Source organism: Serinus canaria, chromosome 2, assembly GCF_022539315.1.
Source record: "Serinus canaria isolate serCan28SL12 chromosome 2, serCan2020, whole genome shotgun sequence".
Taxonomy (NCBI): Eukaryota; Metazoa; Chordata; class Aves; order Passeriformes; family Fringillidae; genus Serinus; species Serinus canaria.
The window spans coordinates 81,996,157-82,012,412 of record NC_066315.1 but is presented as its reverse complement, the minus strand read 5'-3'; the positions used below and the strand labels follow the sequence as shown (position 1 = coordinate 82,012,412).

The window sequence follows — 16,256 nt, the reverse complement described above, 5'->3', positions numbered from 1 at the left end:
TTGCACAGGACAGCAGGTAGCAAATTCATCCTATTCCCCAAACACCACTGCTTCTACATTTTAAGAAGTTCACCTTTTTTACTTTTTTTGTTTTAAAGAGAAGATTTAAAGTTTGGATCTGAAACATGGACACAGCACAACACACTTTCTGCCCATAACTGCAATTGGCCCAAGACAATGCTGCTTCCAGGCACCTCAGTGGAGCAAGTTAAAGTCTGAAATGCCAAGTTAGCAAGACAAGACCGAGATAACTAGCTTCCTAAGGAATAGAAGTACTTACAGTGTAGGCATCTACTCATTTTGCTGTGGAAAACATTATTCTGTGATCTAGACATGGGCAGAGCCTAGAAAACTAGTACTTCTAGTTTTTCCAGTCTGACTTCTTCCAGTGGCACACTAGAAAGGTCCTCATGGCAATAAAGCATAATGAGACCAAATCTTCTGCTGCACCAGCACAATTCTCCTGCCACTGTGTAACTTAGAGATGGGAAACTGCAAAATCCCTGATTCTCTTTGTTTTCAAAGACATTTTAAAAGCTATTTTTGCTGCACACAGGAATATCATGGATCAGAACAATATTCAAATAAAACATTTTCTTCTTTTTTTTTTAATATCTACATTTTCTTCTTTTTTTTTAATATCGAGATTACTGCATCAAGCTTGCCATAGACAACAATGGTCTTAATATATAAATATTGTTTCAAGCTTCCATGTCAAATAAACTGTCATATTCTTTATTGATACATCAAGAGGCCAACTTATTTTGGTTGCATGACTTCAACTGAAATTCTGTCTCCTTCACTATGCAATGTGCCCAAGTCTTTGAAGGAAGACTTAAGCCAACCCCTATGTAGGAGGAAAAGCTCTAATATAGCAATGAATATTGGAGAAAGTTTTATTACATGTCTAATGCTGATACAATGGCAGATGCTTTTGAGCATCTGCCACAAATGTACTTTTTGAGAAATCAGCTTGAAACATTTTAAATGGTACATATAATTCAAAGTCATGTTCCTTTCTTTCCAAAATCAATTCAATGCGAACCAAGAAAATGAGTCATCCTTGTTTCCTCTAAGTCTTTAATGTTTCGGGCTGCTCAGAGTTTGGTTTCAGATCAAAGAAAGATAAAAGTGAATTAAAGATTCTTCTAATCTGTTATTCATATCTGATTTAAATATATTTCCTTTTACCTATTGCATAATAAGTCATGTATTTTGTTTTACTGTGTTTTGGCAGGAAAATGGAATACAATATGTTTGAGGAAAATGAAGTTTTATTTAAATTTAGTAAATCCTTTTTCTACACTTACATCAAAAAATATAAAATCTCTACAGAGGTAAGTAAATAATTTAGAACAATCATTAACATATTTGCCACCAAAATAAATGTTTATACTTAGTTGATCAAGATTTGTATGGTAAAAAATATTAAAATTTTCAGAAGAATCTGAGTAATTCAACGTCATCTAGGAGGCTGAAAAAAGAAAAGTATAGGCTTAAGATAATTTTAAAAGATCTGCTCTTTAATTTGAAAAGTTTTAGAGCCAAAAGTATTTTCTTCATCCATTTCTGCTCCTGGCTAATAACTTTACCCCATGAAAAAAAAGGAGATAAAAATTCTACACAAATCTTACACAAAATAATATGTTTTGCTTCTGCTCAATTAAAAAAAAAAAATTAAAAACCCACAAATCAAAACAAAACAAAAAAAAAAAAAAAAAAAAAAACAAGACACACACACACACACACTCAAAAAATCCCAAAAACCAGAAAGAGGAATAACAAGCAAAACCAAGAAGAATTACTTGTATTTCTCTGGTCTCTTATCAAAGACTATTCTTAGTAAAAGATAACTGTTGATGCTTTTGAGTAGATAAAATTCCACAGTTGCAGACAAGATGTCCCTATAAAAAGAACTTACTTCAATAGATGGAAAGTCCATGTAAGGATTTTTTGTTTCCCCAAACCAAACTATAGGGAAAAAGCTCAGTTGCATCCTCAGTTACAGTACTATCTTTGCAATGCTGCCAGTTGACATAAATGCTTCTGCTAGAAGAAACTGGATGAAAGGCCAGGTCCTTGTTTTCTCGTGCTCTCTGATACACTGCCATTGTTCTCAGGCATTCCTCTGTCTATGTTACACCATACCAGCGTGGCTTTTCTGGGCAGGTATTGTCTTTGAGATGGCTCTTGTCATCGACTTTGCCTTCATAACATAATTGACTTGGACTGCTGCACCCATTCTGGGCTTCATTAATGCCAAAGGGCAACATGTAAACATACTATCTGCTTTTATGTCACTTTATATTATTGTGATCTAAATCAGTGTCATAACTGTTTTATATATTTCTTGGCAACAGAGGCTGGAACTTGCAACTGAGGTCACCTTGCGGAATTTTGTACTTCTCCATGTCCCATTCAGTTCAGAAGGAAAGAGTGAACCTGAAGACACCAGTCAGAAGTCAGACTGGCAAATGCACTCTCACTATACTAGTATCAGAAGATTCAAACATTGAACAGAAAAAAATAATTGTATAGATTTCCCAAGTTTGTTTGGACCCACTGAAAAAGCCCTAAAACCTGACCATTGCTTTTGAGACCCTTTTACTATTTGGACCCTTGATTGTGAGACATCCACATTTGTCACCACTTTCAAAATAACACGAAGAATGTGGTACAGCCTTCTTCAGTGGATGTGATAGTCAAGCTGATATTTTTCTCTAAAACTAAAACTCTAATTTGTAGAGTCAATGAAAATCAGTTGCCAAAAATCCTCCATAACTTCCTGCAATTATTGAAGAAGTATGTTCAAAACTCAGTACTGATTAGGCACATAGAGAAAATCTCACTCCCCCTCTTGAATACTGAATCTTGGCCCAAATAGAATCAAAAGTTGCTTTCTTGATTATTAGCTAATGTTTCAAGCAGTTGTTCATGTGAACGCAGCAGCTAGGAAACATTCTTTAATACATAGACCCCCCCCCAACACACATATTTTTGTAAGTGGTACAGAGTGTCTGTTTTCCTTAAGGTCTTCCTGAACCAGGTGTTTTTCACCTGACACCTACTGATGCACTCTCTGATGGAAGACATGGAACTGTTGGACCAAGTCCAGAGGAGATCCACAAAGTTGTTTAGAGGACTGGAGAATCTCCCCTACAAAGACAAGCTGTTCAGCCCAGAGGAGACGAAGTTGTGTGGAGACCTAATAGCAACCTTCCAGTATCTGAAGGGGCCTACAAGGGGCTACTCTTAATCAGGAACTGTAATGATGGACTGAGAGGGAATGGTTTCAGACTGAAAGAACAATTTTAGTTTAGGTATTCAGAAGAAATTCTTTACTGTGAGTGTGGCGAGGCACTGGAATAGATCGCCCAAAGCTACAGATCCCTGCAGGTGTTCAAGGCCAGGTTGGCCAGGGCTCTGAGCCATCTGGTCTTGTGAAAGGCGTCCCTGAACATGGCAGGGGGCCTGGAACTAGATGATATTTAACGTCTCTTCCAAATCATTCTATGATTCTAACATGCCAGATAAGTGTGAGTTCTAGTTCTGAGCAGAATAGAGGCAAGACACTGTTGGTGTCTTTGAGCTCTCTGAGAGTAGTAAATTTATTTAGAGAAATTGCTCTGATGTTTTAGCAGAAGTGAAACAGAAAGAGTCCCAGTTTTCAGTACTCCCTAAAGTGACAATTTCAGGGAAGCTTTTCACATCCAGGATCTAGCAACCAATATAGTGAGCAAAAGGCAAAACATCTACCAAAGGGAATATTTTCCTCAGATGCTGAAACTTTTTCTGGTGGGGTCTGTTTAAAGACCTGTATAACACACATATTCAAAAACCCATGAAGTCAGCTGTAACTTTACAGCATGGGGTAAAATCCAAAGCCTGAAAACACTGACTGCTAAGTAAGAGCACTAAAATCTACTAAAAGAAGAATAATCTTGAGCAAAGTCATAGCAAATGGAACCTTGGTACAGACAAAAATCTCATCCTTCCTGAAAACTTGCGGCATTTTCTCTGCTACAAATAGATGGGATGTATGTATGTGCAGTCACAGGTATTTATAAGGGAGCAAGGCTTGCAACAAGACGTTTTTTCAGTTCTTCCTGAAGTCAGTACCTTGAAGAGGTTAAAAAGAGGGCTCTTCACACTTTGTAGAGATATTACCCTCCAGGTACAGAATTACAGAATCTGTAGTCAGTCTCCATCCCTGAGTTCAGACGCACAGTAGATCTTCAGTGCTCCCACTCTTCTCAGCTCAAGGTTGTGGGTTAAAGCTAAATCCATTTCACAAATAGAAGTATATAATTATGGACACCTTTATTTGCACTTAGAGCTATATAGTATATGCAAAGAAAAACTCAATATTCTCAAACATTTCTGCCAAGACTCTTCTCAAAATTTACTTAATATTTTATATATAGAAATACTTAAATACCTCTATTTTACCCAGTTGCTGGACACCCAGAAAATCTATTTTAATTGCACAGCTGGCAAAGACCTCAGAATATAATTTTATGCATTAAATTTAATTGCCAGTTCGTCTACAACATGCAGGTAGTAAAAAAAAAAAAAAAAAGAGAGACTACTAATTGATCAGTATGCAAACAGCCTCAGCTCTGGGCCACAAATAAGCATTTTCAGAGTGTAGCTGGCCACTGACAAGTGCCACTTCTAATCACTTACTTAACTTTGAAAGGGAAAATAAACCCCAACAATACAACACTTCAACATGCTGTGTATGACCTTGATTCTTCCCTTTCACATACTGAGAATACTCTTTTAGCTAGATTCAATCTGTTTTGTATTCACACATTGCTAAGAGAACTATTTATGATAGCAGATTTCTAAGAAAACAATTTCAGGTTCTTATTAGACAATTATCATTAGCTACAAAGTATCAGGTGACTACAACTCCTCAGCAAGAGCATTACATGCATGTTTCATTTGGTTCAGCAAAAATGTCACATGCTCCTTCACTCACACATTCAGCTATAATTATATAAATTTGAAGGACCAGTTCTCAATAAAATCTAAGGGAAAACAAACTCCAAAAGCTTTAACATTTTGTCAAAGTTGAATCACATTTCAAAATATTTTAGTCTGAGGGAAGCACTGAAGTTTTTTGGGGGTCTGGTTATTGCATATAGTAACGTAAGTTGAACAGGAAATACAAATGATGTAAAAATGATATATGGAATAAGGTTTGCATTTCCCTGTATCAGCACATGCTAAGGACAAAAGTGGTTTTGATACTTTTCTCAATATACATGCATTACACTTTACTATTAACGAGCATTTATTGCCTCAATAAGAGGGTTAAAAGATTCCTGTTTGATCTAACCTTAGAGGATGCTACATTTTCCTACTGGGCACATTACAGGATCCTACATTTTTCTGCTGGGGACCTCATACCCCATTAATCCCTAGGCACTTTTGAAATTGCCCAGGACATGCACAGGCAAAAAATTATGTATGTGTAGTGTTCTATAGCTGGAATAAATCAGTTCCACAGGAAATTTCACCTATTGGCTTTTGCTTATATCATTTATAGCTCCTCTTTCTCCACTTGTATATCATAAAAAGCAGATATGAACCATGGCGCTTTGACTAGCCTAAGCTAAAGATGTGAACACACCTCTACAGGGCAGACTCTGATCATGGCTTTACAGGGCCATTGTAAAAGGAGTCAGAATTTATCCCAGCACATAGCTCCATGTAGCAATAAGCATGAGAGCACTACTGGAACAATATTAGTAGGTGATAGGAAAATTTTATAAAGAAGAAAGATGCTTTGATTTGTTTCAGTGACCCGTATCATTATTCAGCATGGAGAACTCATCTGCTAAAACATTGAGCAGGACCTGGCCTGTTGATAGCAGCAGATTGCTGGTTCTGTGCAAGAATGCTGCTTTCTGTGCAAGAATGAGACATCTGTGATTTTTGCTCTGTACCTGCTGCCCATTGCATCTGCAACAGCATCAAGTTCTACTTGTAATGTAAGGATCTAATACACAACTCAGGAAACATTTTCTCTTTAGCTTATGTAGGTCTGATCTAGTCAGCTCTCAATCACTTTAAGTAAGATCTTTTTGCTGCTAGCTTTGATCTCCCAATTCTTAAGACAAATTGAAAGTGCTGACGTAAAAAGATTAGATCATATTAAACTGAATCAAAGAAAGTGTCAGCTTTACTACTTACTAGGAAAAGACCAGAAAAGCAATATCCTTACCTAAATTGGTTTTAGACAGATCCAGAAGTTGAGCAGTTCCAGTAAGAGTTCGATTCTGCTTCCAAATTTTTGTGATTTCAGACTCCAGTGATTCAAATTTCACAAGGTCAAGCAAGCTCAAAAGGTACCCAATTCCTTTCCTGAAAATCATGTTATATGTCTTTCACTACCCTGAGCAAATTTGTCATCCATGGTCATGACTGAGCCAAACCAGAGAAATAACTTCTTTCTTTCCAGAAGAAAAAAAAAAATCTGTACAGAAATTTAATATGCAGCCATATTCAAAGAAGTAATTTGTGAGTTTGACATCCTGTCCACTATCATCCTTCCACCCCCACTGAAATTGTGATACTTTGAGTTAAAATTAAGACCTACTGCTTATTTTTGGTCACATCGTTTTATTACAGTATGAAAATAAAATGAGGGCCTGAAACAATCTGCTCAATGGTTGGCCAAAGCCCTTCCTTTGACTTGGGCTGTGGAATAGTCCCTTAAACGAATGACTATCATCTTCTCAGTTTTAGTGTTGAGTATTTCAGATATTCAGTTGATTTTATAACTTTGAGCTTAATTGCTCAGGGTGAAGGGCTTGCTTTAACAGTCAGAGAAATTTCCAGCTGAAATAAAATGAAACTTTTCTAACAAGAATCACACAAGAGAAGTATTGTTAAAATCCTCAGCTGTGTTTGATTCCAAATCCAGAGGTGTTAAGAGATATTTCTTCAAGAATTCAAAGATTCTTTCATCATTAAATATAATTGACCTTTTCTGTCCAGACTCCTAGTTTGGCAATTTATTTTTATAAATAAATAAATGAATGAAACAAAAACCTTAAAAATACTTTTGTTGAACCTTGGATACATTAGGAATGCCATAAGTTAAAGAAAAGGAAGATATCCTCTGTGACAGAACCTGGTACACTGGCACTCAATTAGATTTTGACCTTCTTTACCCATAAAAGATTGGTAGACAGACATTGTTTGCCACTTGCCTGAATTAAATTGGGTCTCCTGAGATGCATATGAAGTAATTTTAAAAAAAGAAAAACACTGTTAACTGAATTTACTCAACCATCAGTCTGAAGCAAACCTTATTTACTGTATTCATCTATTAAACTAATATAATCTTTCATATTTTAATCAGAAAAAAGTGACATTTAATTAGTGTTACACAGCTAAGACTTGAAGAAGCTCCCCTATCTGAGCATACAGATAGGCTATCATTTTTCAGTCTCACCACAGTGAGTCTTGTGCTTTTATGCTTCCCTTGGTCAAAGCAAACTGCAGGACTGTTTTATTAATTCAACTGCCTGACACCCTTCCTCAGCAGGAATAAGCGCTCTTTTCACAATTTCATACAAATCACATATTTTGGCTGAATTGCCTTACACTGCAAGGATTGGAAAAATCTACTTTCACAAATCCTTGCATTTCCTGAGTACGTCTTCATTTTTTTTAAGGACTTGTGGTGACTGAGGCAGAGATATTAGTTTATAAAAACAAAACACAAAAAAAATCAATCGCTCATAATATCAGCGATCTACAGGTTTAGATACACCAACAAAAATAAAAGAAAAAAACCAAAAGCTATGTGCACAGGACTTCCATGCTTTCCCTTCTACTTTTTTTCAATTAAGAGGTACACAAATGTTCTGTTGACGGTTTCAGACTATGACTCAGAGATCCTTGGCTATTCCTTGAATCCTTAGTTTCTTCCATCCTGAGGTGCTGAAATTAAGTAGCATGATCCATATTTCTATTTCTGCATCTGCCTTCCTTTTCCTTTGATGTCCACCACTTCTTTCACACTCTGCTTGTAAAATCAACTGGTTTTGTTCTAACTGGGGACCTTAGAAACCTTCCACTCCCAGTCTCATGAAGAAATTAAAGACAACTCTTTTTATATCAAGTATTGACATCCCATTGTGCTATGGCACTTCTACCATGGTGGTGGTTGTGGGGGTTTAATGTTTCCTAGGTGCTTTGGGTCCTGAGTAGCTTGGCAGAGTTCTGATATTATACCAATCCAGTCTAATGATATAGCACTTTTTTAAGCTCACTCACTCTGACCCATATGCACATGCAGAAAACGCCTGTAAATCTTTAGGGTTTTATTTAGTTTTCAAGGACGTAATTTAATCTTTTTAAAAAAGCAACCTGAATTCCTGATTTTAAAAAAGCATAATGGGCCAAAGCAACATGAACAAATCAAGTCTCAACAAACAGTCTTCTGAGTCAGCTTGCAAAGCATAAAACACAAATATAGATATTTTTTAAATATTTTATCATTGTACAGCAGGGGATTATAGCAGCAGCTCTGCAATACTGGCCATTTAAAATCAAATTCTCTCATCTCAAAGTGAACTTCCTTCACCACTGCCCACCCAAAATCATATTTCAGTAAATAACTTCTAAGTCACTGCTTCTACAATTTCAGCTATTTGACAGTGTAGTCCAATAAAATGGCAGGAGCTAATTTCATAGAAGTCTCAAAGACTTGTTTTGGATGAGGCAGAAAACTACTACAAAAAAAAATTCACACATTATTTCTCCAAGCACAATATACAAGGAGTTTTTATCCATTAAATGATCATTTATTTTCCACAAGTACAAGCTGAAGACTGCAGCCTTGTCTGAAGTATCTAGCATCATAATGTATTTATTGAGAAGTTTATTGATCACAGTCTGAATTTTTATCTTATTTTCTTTTAGCATTCCCATTAAACAGCATTTTGACATTCTTTTTGAAGATAAAGGAAACAAAAAGATGAGAAAAACAGAATAGGTCATTAAAAAGGTACTTGAGAATACTTCCAGCAGCAACCTGCAGGCTTAGGCTCATTGTCAAGTATGATTTATGAAAACTCGTTAAATTTACTTAAGATAACTGGGAGGCAGACTAGCCTAGTACACTAATAACCTCTTTAACATAAAGCCTTATGGAATACAGTGCATCCATTATACAATAAAAAGGTTAATTTAGCTTGTCATAACATAGAACTGAATTAACAGGGGAATTGAAAGGTTCTCAATTAAATAATTGTGATTGAATAAAAATACTGGGTGATAGCCAAGCTATTGCTACCATTCAATTGTTTTTTCTTGCCTTATCATGTAAAAATTAGATATTAAGTGTGCATACAAGAAAGTACTATAGTCAAATGAATGCAGAGCTACCACAAAAAGAAAAAAATTACTACACACTTACATTTCAGATCAGCCTTATTTTCTGCATTAATTAGGCCATTTGTATTTTGAAATTCCAGTTTAATTAAGAAAACCTTACTTTTTGGCAGATTTTTCAGTCCACATAATCAGTATCTTGCTTAACCAAGAACTGGTATCATTCCCTCTGGCCTACAGATGAAAACTCACCTCTGCTTCTACTACCTGTTTCTCATACACAAATTGCTCACAGCTGAAAAGTTATTGAATGTAGTTTGTGTGTACATATATGCAAACGCACACACACACATATGTTATGTTGAATCTGTATCCTGTTCTGAGTCTAGACTGGGAGATGATCGTGATGAACAACAGGAGATCCTTGTGAAGAATGCAGGACTCCTTGCTGCTGTGTCGCAAAATTAATGAATACCTGTAAGACATGATAAGAAGTAGGATTTTCACAATAAAAGTACTTGAATTCAGACTTTGGGGATAAAGGTGATGGCATTTCTTAGCCACTCTCCTAAGCTTTTTTGACAAAAAAATTAATAACTCATGTTGAGGGAACACCTCTAAAAATGTGCTTTGTAAACTCTAGAAATAATCCCTCTTCCCCTCTCCAGCTAAGACAGGGGTTGATACATGATAAAAATTATGGTAAAATAAGTTATCAGAATATGAAAAATGCATTTTATGCACAGGTAAATATAAAACAATTGTTTTAATTGTCTTTGAATGACATACCTAAAGAATCTGAGTCTGTTGTTTCTGCCAAAAAATATTACAGATGAGGGTGCAAATATTTCAAGGTAAAACCACATTTCTGATTCAAAAACGAATGTGCCTTCTTGAATTGGTTGAGTGTTTTTAAACACAGATATTACTACATAAAGGCATGTTTCATTTTAAACCTCACAACTATTTCACAATAAGGCATGTAGAGGGGAAAATGGCTCTTCTTTATTCAAATGATCCTCTTCATATGCAAGCAAACTTGGGGTGCATTTAAAGTATGTTTGTTACTTTGAAGAACTATTTTCTTGTTTAAAACTGACAGTCAGGGAGAGAAAGCAGTGGTAGGTGACTGAGGTGATGCATCACCATGAAAAATGGAGAGGAAGTAAACCTGACTGAACAATGCCTGAAGAAACAGGCTGAAATTACGTTATATGCAGTCACTCAGTGAATAGATCATTTACAAGTAGTTAGTAGACCAGCACAGAGAAGAATACTTCAATAATGATTTGCACATTGGAAAAAGGAACAAATTCACACCATCAATCACAGAAAATTAATATTTTGACTAGATGTGCCTCTCAGTTTGCAGAAAGAATAACAAGCAGTTGCATATGAAGATGATGTGACACATCACAATCACCCAGAAATCCCATGCTTGCCATCAGTGTGTTCTTTTTCTCACAATAAGATTTCACGGTTGGGTCTCTTCTGTCTGTTTGTGCGTTCAAAATTCTCACAAGAAAATGTTCTGAAAGTCTACGGTTTCCCATCATTTACAGAGACCAGTTCTGCCTTTTCAAGAACATTAGTAAGATTCCAACTTTTGGACTGTGGAGGTGGCAGTTCACAGTCCCACCTTGTCATTCCACACAGCTCCAGACTCACCTAAGTACAGATTATGTTGGTGCACAGTACATGTATGTGGTTTGCTGTGATGCTTTTACTATGCTCACCTCCAGCATAAAAGCAGTGTGGGACACGGAATGGCTGTGTGACCTGAGATGGCCTTAAGCTGCTGAAGTATTGCATACATCTGGGTAACCCAGAAAATGATAGAATATTCTATTGCATCAGTAACTACAATATACAGCACATTTAGGAAAAAAAAAAAAAAAAAAAGAAAGAAAAAAAAAAGAAAAAGCAAAGAAAGAAAAATCATAAAATACCTGCTCTAATGTGGTTTGGCTAATGGAGTAGTGTTTGATTTGGAGAAATGCTTTGTGATTCTCTAGGACTCTGAAGAGCTCTGCTAAGCATCCCTGACTTCTTGGTACATGGTACTCAAGCAGGTTAAGATGTTGCCCCTGAAAACAAGCAAAAATTATAAAAACAGATAAAAGTGTACCTCCTTTGTGACCAAGCTACACTCGCTTACAATCACTCTACCTTCAACAGGCTCTTATTGCAGATTGATCTGGAAAATATGAGCTTTTAAAAAATAACATATTTTGTCTACATTCATAGCACAAAGAACGGTTCATACTGAGAGTACAGATTTGTAAAGTGATGGCTTGTTAATCTCATAATAGATATAAGATTTTAGGGTATTCAGTTTGAATCTAACAGACTAGTGCTGTTACAATGCAGTCCGGGAAAAGGCTGAACATACACAGACACACAACAGTCAGCTCAATACAGACTTATATCCACAAAGAGGTTCATATCTAAGATAGACATTGTTTGCCATGATTCTTTTCCTAAACACAATTTAATTAAAAGCCTTTGAGAGTGTTTATTGAAATGTAATTGCTATAAGTCTGTTATAAGGCTTTGTATTAAATCAAAGAATCGCAGTAAAGGCTGAGACTTATCAACTCTGGGCTTTGAAAGCAATCAAAGCAAATACTCTTAGTGACTACACTGTAGTCCTACTTTAGGTGAACACAGATTTGAGTTCAATTTAAATAATAATGGCTAAAGGAAATTTTCAGTCAGAGAAAAGGCCTTTTTATTTACATTGCCTAAATGCCTGTTTGGAATTGATTCAAACAACATCACAAGACAAATTTTTATGAATTTCTCAATAGAAAAATAAAAGGGATTAATATGTACCTTTCCCAAGAAGATAAATATATCCAAACATGCAAATATCCAAACATGTACACACTGTTTTTACAAGCCCCAAATGAATCCTGCCATATACTACAACGTGGAGTTTTATCTGTACCTTAAACTGTGTTCCAGGAAAATGCATTTGTAGACAGTCCAAAATCATTCTTCCATAAGTTATTTCTTTGCTAAGCCAAACTTTGACCAAATAACCCTCTCCAAACCTGGGAATGAGACACAGAAACATAAATCCATGAGGACACCATGAAGACAAGGAGAACATCTAGTTCAATTGATTTTCCTACAATTATATCAAATATCATGCATGCTTACAGCATTATCACTTTGATTTTACTATAATACTGTTAAAAAACAGAACTTTTGTTCTTTTGTTAAGTAAACTATGCTTTAATTGCTATATTGCTTTGAATCAAAGCAATATAGCAATTAAAGCATAGTTTTATACTGAGTGGGCAGTATAAAAGCATGAAGATTACCAGTTACATATACAGAAAAATAAAAAAAAATTCTTCTACTTTTCTAATGAGAAAAATGAGCATGTAGCACTACTTTTCAAATCTGTAAACAAAGCAGCGCCTTCAAAAGAAGACTTCTGCAGAGTACAATGGTGTCTTAAAGATATGCAAAGGCAAGTGTAGGGATATTTAGGGAGATGGCAAAGTTAACAAATTTTCTTTGACTTCTATGACCATGCAATCTCTCTCAGAATAATTCAGGAAATGAACTTCTCTTTATCAACACAAGTGTGATAAAATTTAAGTATAGGCAATCTCACCAACTCTATCTTTTTTATTACCTTTACTCACTGCTGATGGTTATTTGGGAAAGTTGCAATAAACCAGTGAATATTGAAATGACAACTATGTTCTGATGCACGTTTCTTAAGCAATGGAGGTTGTGTTGCACCAGTCCCCAGACTGGGGTGCACAGACAGAGCTCAGCAAAAGACATGGGACAAAAAGGCACTGTGCTGCACCCTTTCCCTCCTTTGCAGGTACAAATCCTCCTTCCTTTGAGTTCTCCTTCTTGGTTAATTAAGGGGAAAACACCAGCAGGAGCCACACCAGAAGAGCTTTCCACTGCCACTGCTCTTCCCTGTTGTCAGTGAGCAAGGGAAAGGCGGAACTGAAAGGGGGACAGGGAGCCTGGGGAGCACTGCCCATGTGTCTTAAGAAATCTGTCACTTCCTCTACCTTCCCACTCACCACCAGTCCCACATCCTCCTTATTCCAGCATAACCACCTTTTCTTCCTTCTCCAGTGTGGCAATTGCTCATTGCCAAATCCTTTATTCCAGTGGCTTGGTTCCTAGTGATTACCTCTGTAACACGCTCTTGTGCCAAAACCCTCCTCTCTCATGTCTTTCCTGTGTGCAGCTCATGATTCAGGGCAGCAGCTGGCTTAATTGGGTCTGACTGGTGAGAGGCACATTTCCATGTCATCAAAGCAGAGGATATATCACAGCACACTCTACAACGCTACCCAATTTCAATACATTAAAAAATGTCTACAGATTATCAATCAAAAGGTAAAAACAGATAGTAAGAACTATTTTGAGATATATGTCCAGTTTAACCAGTGCATGAATGATTCCCAGCAAAATATTCCACATGAAACACCACATGTTCCTCACCTATAATAAATATATAGCAATGTAAAGGCTTTAACTTTTATTTTGCATTGAGTCAGAAACTGTTTTTATAAGGGAACAAACAGCACTGATTTAAGAGCAATTTAACTTTTCATAATGAAAAAAAAAATTGACTGCAGATTTGATTCTATTAACAATTTCACATGAATTCAAAATATAATTTCCAAGTATCTCAAACAAAAATCCTAACTTTTTGTGTACCACAAAACAATGGCAGCTTCTGCATAAAAATGAAAAGCCCCATCAGAGATAAATGAGCATAGGGTTTTTGTGGGTTTTTTTTTTTGTTTTTGTTTTTTTTTTTTTTTTTTTTTTTTGTTGGGTTTTTCTTCGGTTGGGTTCATTTCTTTGGTTTTTTTGGGTTTTTTTTTTTTTTTTAATTGTAGTCAAATGCAACCACTGAACTACTTGAAATGGAGTAAGAAGCGTCCTGATGCAGTGTCCTCTCTGTTGGTTCCTGAAGGATGTTTCATGAACTAAATTGCATTGAGTCCAGACAGGAGGGTACTAAATATTTACAGGAGAGTGTAGCCTGACAGACAAACAGTGCTGATTCATCACAGATGCAGAATTAGGTAGAATCCAAAGCAGTGTCTGGCAGATTTGCTTTGCAATGATTTACTATGTTTTAAATAGATCTCTAATTAAATGTTTTAAATGCATAGCATCATCCCTGAAAAAAATACATGTGACAATAAAAAAAGTTGTTACAGAGATGGATATAGTTAACAAGGGTATTCAATTTAGTTGACAGCTAACCTGAGGCAACATTTTACTAGAGATCATTGATTCTGATCAGTTATTTTGGCATTTCTATACAACGACCATTGAATTACACTTTGAAAAATGCTGGTTTATGGAGACATTCAACAGTCTCATAAAATGAAATTGCTGTATGCAATGAAGTTTCCAAGGAAAATGAATCAAAATTCTGATTAGCAAAGACAGGGGAGTCTGAGAAACTTTGGTTTAGTTCTAAATTTTGAATGGCATAAATGCCAGCATGGCACCAATAAAAAACTTTAAAAGATTTTCTTTTTTGGATAGTTGAGTTATGATGCTTCTATTCCTTGATTTTATACTTCATTTTAGTACAAGAGCTCCCCATATAGAGTAAGCAGATCAGCAATAAACATTTTCCCTTGCTATAATCAGCAAGCTGCTCTTGGCAGTGCACTGAGGAAATGGAAACTGAGTTGACCATTTTGTTCACTCTGTTTTCCTCTCTGATTCAGACAATTCAATTAATTCAGAAACACAAAGTGGAATTACAGAGGAAACCACAATCTGGTTTGATTAGAACTGTTAGCATCGAACCTTTAGCACCTGAGAGCTCAAGACCTAAAGAGGAAGATTTTATCATTAGAATGGCCTGAATTGAGCCAGCAGACTCATTCAGCAGCCATCTGCTGCAAAAGATTCTTCATTTCTTCAAAGCTATTCGACAGAGAACACATTGCACACTGCCATGTTACTTCAACTACATCTGCACTTCTATTTTTGTATAAACAAACACACCAAACCACATATTCTGACAAATGAAATATTTTTCTTCTCTCTATCTTTCCTCTTCTTCCTCAAACTCCTAGCTCATTCTCAACTTTCACCTCATTGGTGGTTCTGGGAGTACAATTTATTGACTGTTTTTTTCTGTTAAAATGCCAACATAAGACTGAAGCTAAAATTGACTAAATTAAACTAATTAACTTGACTATTTAAAGACAGCATCAGCTGGAGAAGCAGGAGCTTAGCAAAAACTACAAGTCCACACTTCTAATTTACATAGGTCCTCAAGGTATCTGAGCATAACTCGGATAACAAGGGACTATAAAGAACATGAAAAGGTAGCCAGAAATGGAAATATTTCCATGCCAGGAATTACTAAATGGGCTAAAACTTTTCATCATGAAAGAAAGATGACGAGGCAGTCAAATGGTATTTTTAGGGACCCCAGAATCATGACTAAGCAACACAAATAAGAAATAATTCTTCACTCAATTATTTCTCATGAAAGAGCAGAAGTCATAGAGATAAATTATAGGAAAAGAAATGCCAAGTCAGTAAGATCAAGTAATCTTCCTTACACTAGGTAGAGAAACTGTACAACTCATTGACACGGGATGTGCTAGATGTCAGAACTTGACATGAGTTGAATAAGAGACCAGAAAAACTCATGGTGGAGATCCACTAAAATCACTTCTGAGTTAAGAAGCCTCTAAGAAAGAAACTGCTGAAGATAGTTGAATAATGTGGTAAAGTAACTTCCTGAGCTAATCTTGTTCCTGTACCTTTCCCTTTTGATCACTTTCAGAGAGAGAATACTGTGCTAGCAGGTGTATAATCTGATCTCAGGCTTCTTTTGGTATAAATATCCCCAAGAGGAGGTCAGCCTGGGTAAA

General features: G+C 36.0%; 1 protein-coding gene across 1 annotated transcript in view; it reads right to left on the bottom strand.

The window, feature by feature from the left end:
• Positions 1–9,739: 9,739 nt before the first annotated feature.
• The window catches only part of ABCA13 (ATP binding cassette subfamily A member 13), a 168,886-nt gene continuing 162,369 nt past the window's right edge, over positions 9,740–16,256 (bottom strand). Inside the window, exons 53-55 of the mRNA XM_050971110.1 lie at positions 12,305–12,410; positions 11,304–11,441; positions 9,740–9,829 (exon numbers count right to left, since the gene is read on the bottom strand). Coding sequence (XP_050827067.1) covers positions 9,740–9,829; positions 11,304–11,441; positions 12,305–12,410 — 334 coding nt within the window. The remainder of the gene's footprint in view (positions 9,830–11,303; positions 11,442–12,304; positions 12,411–16,256) is intronic.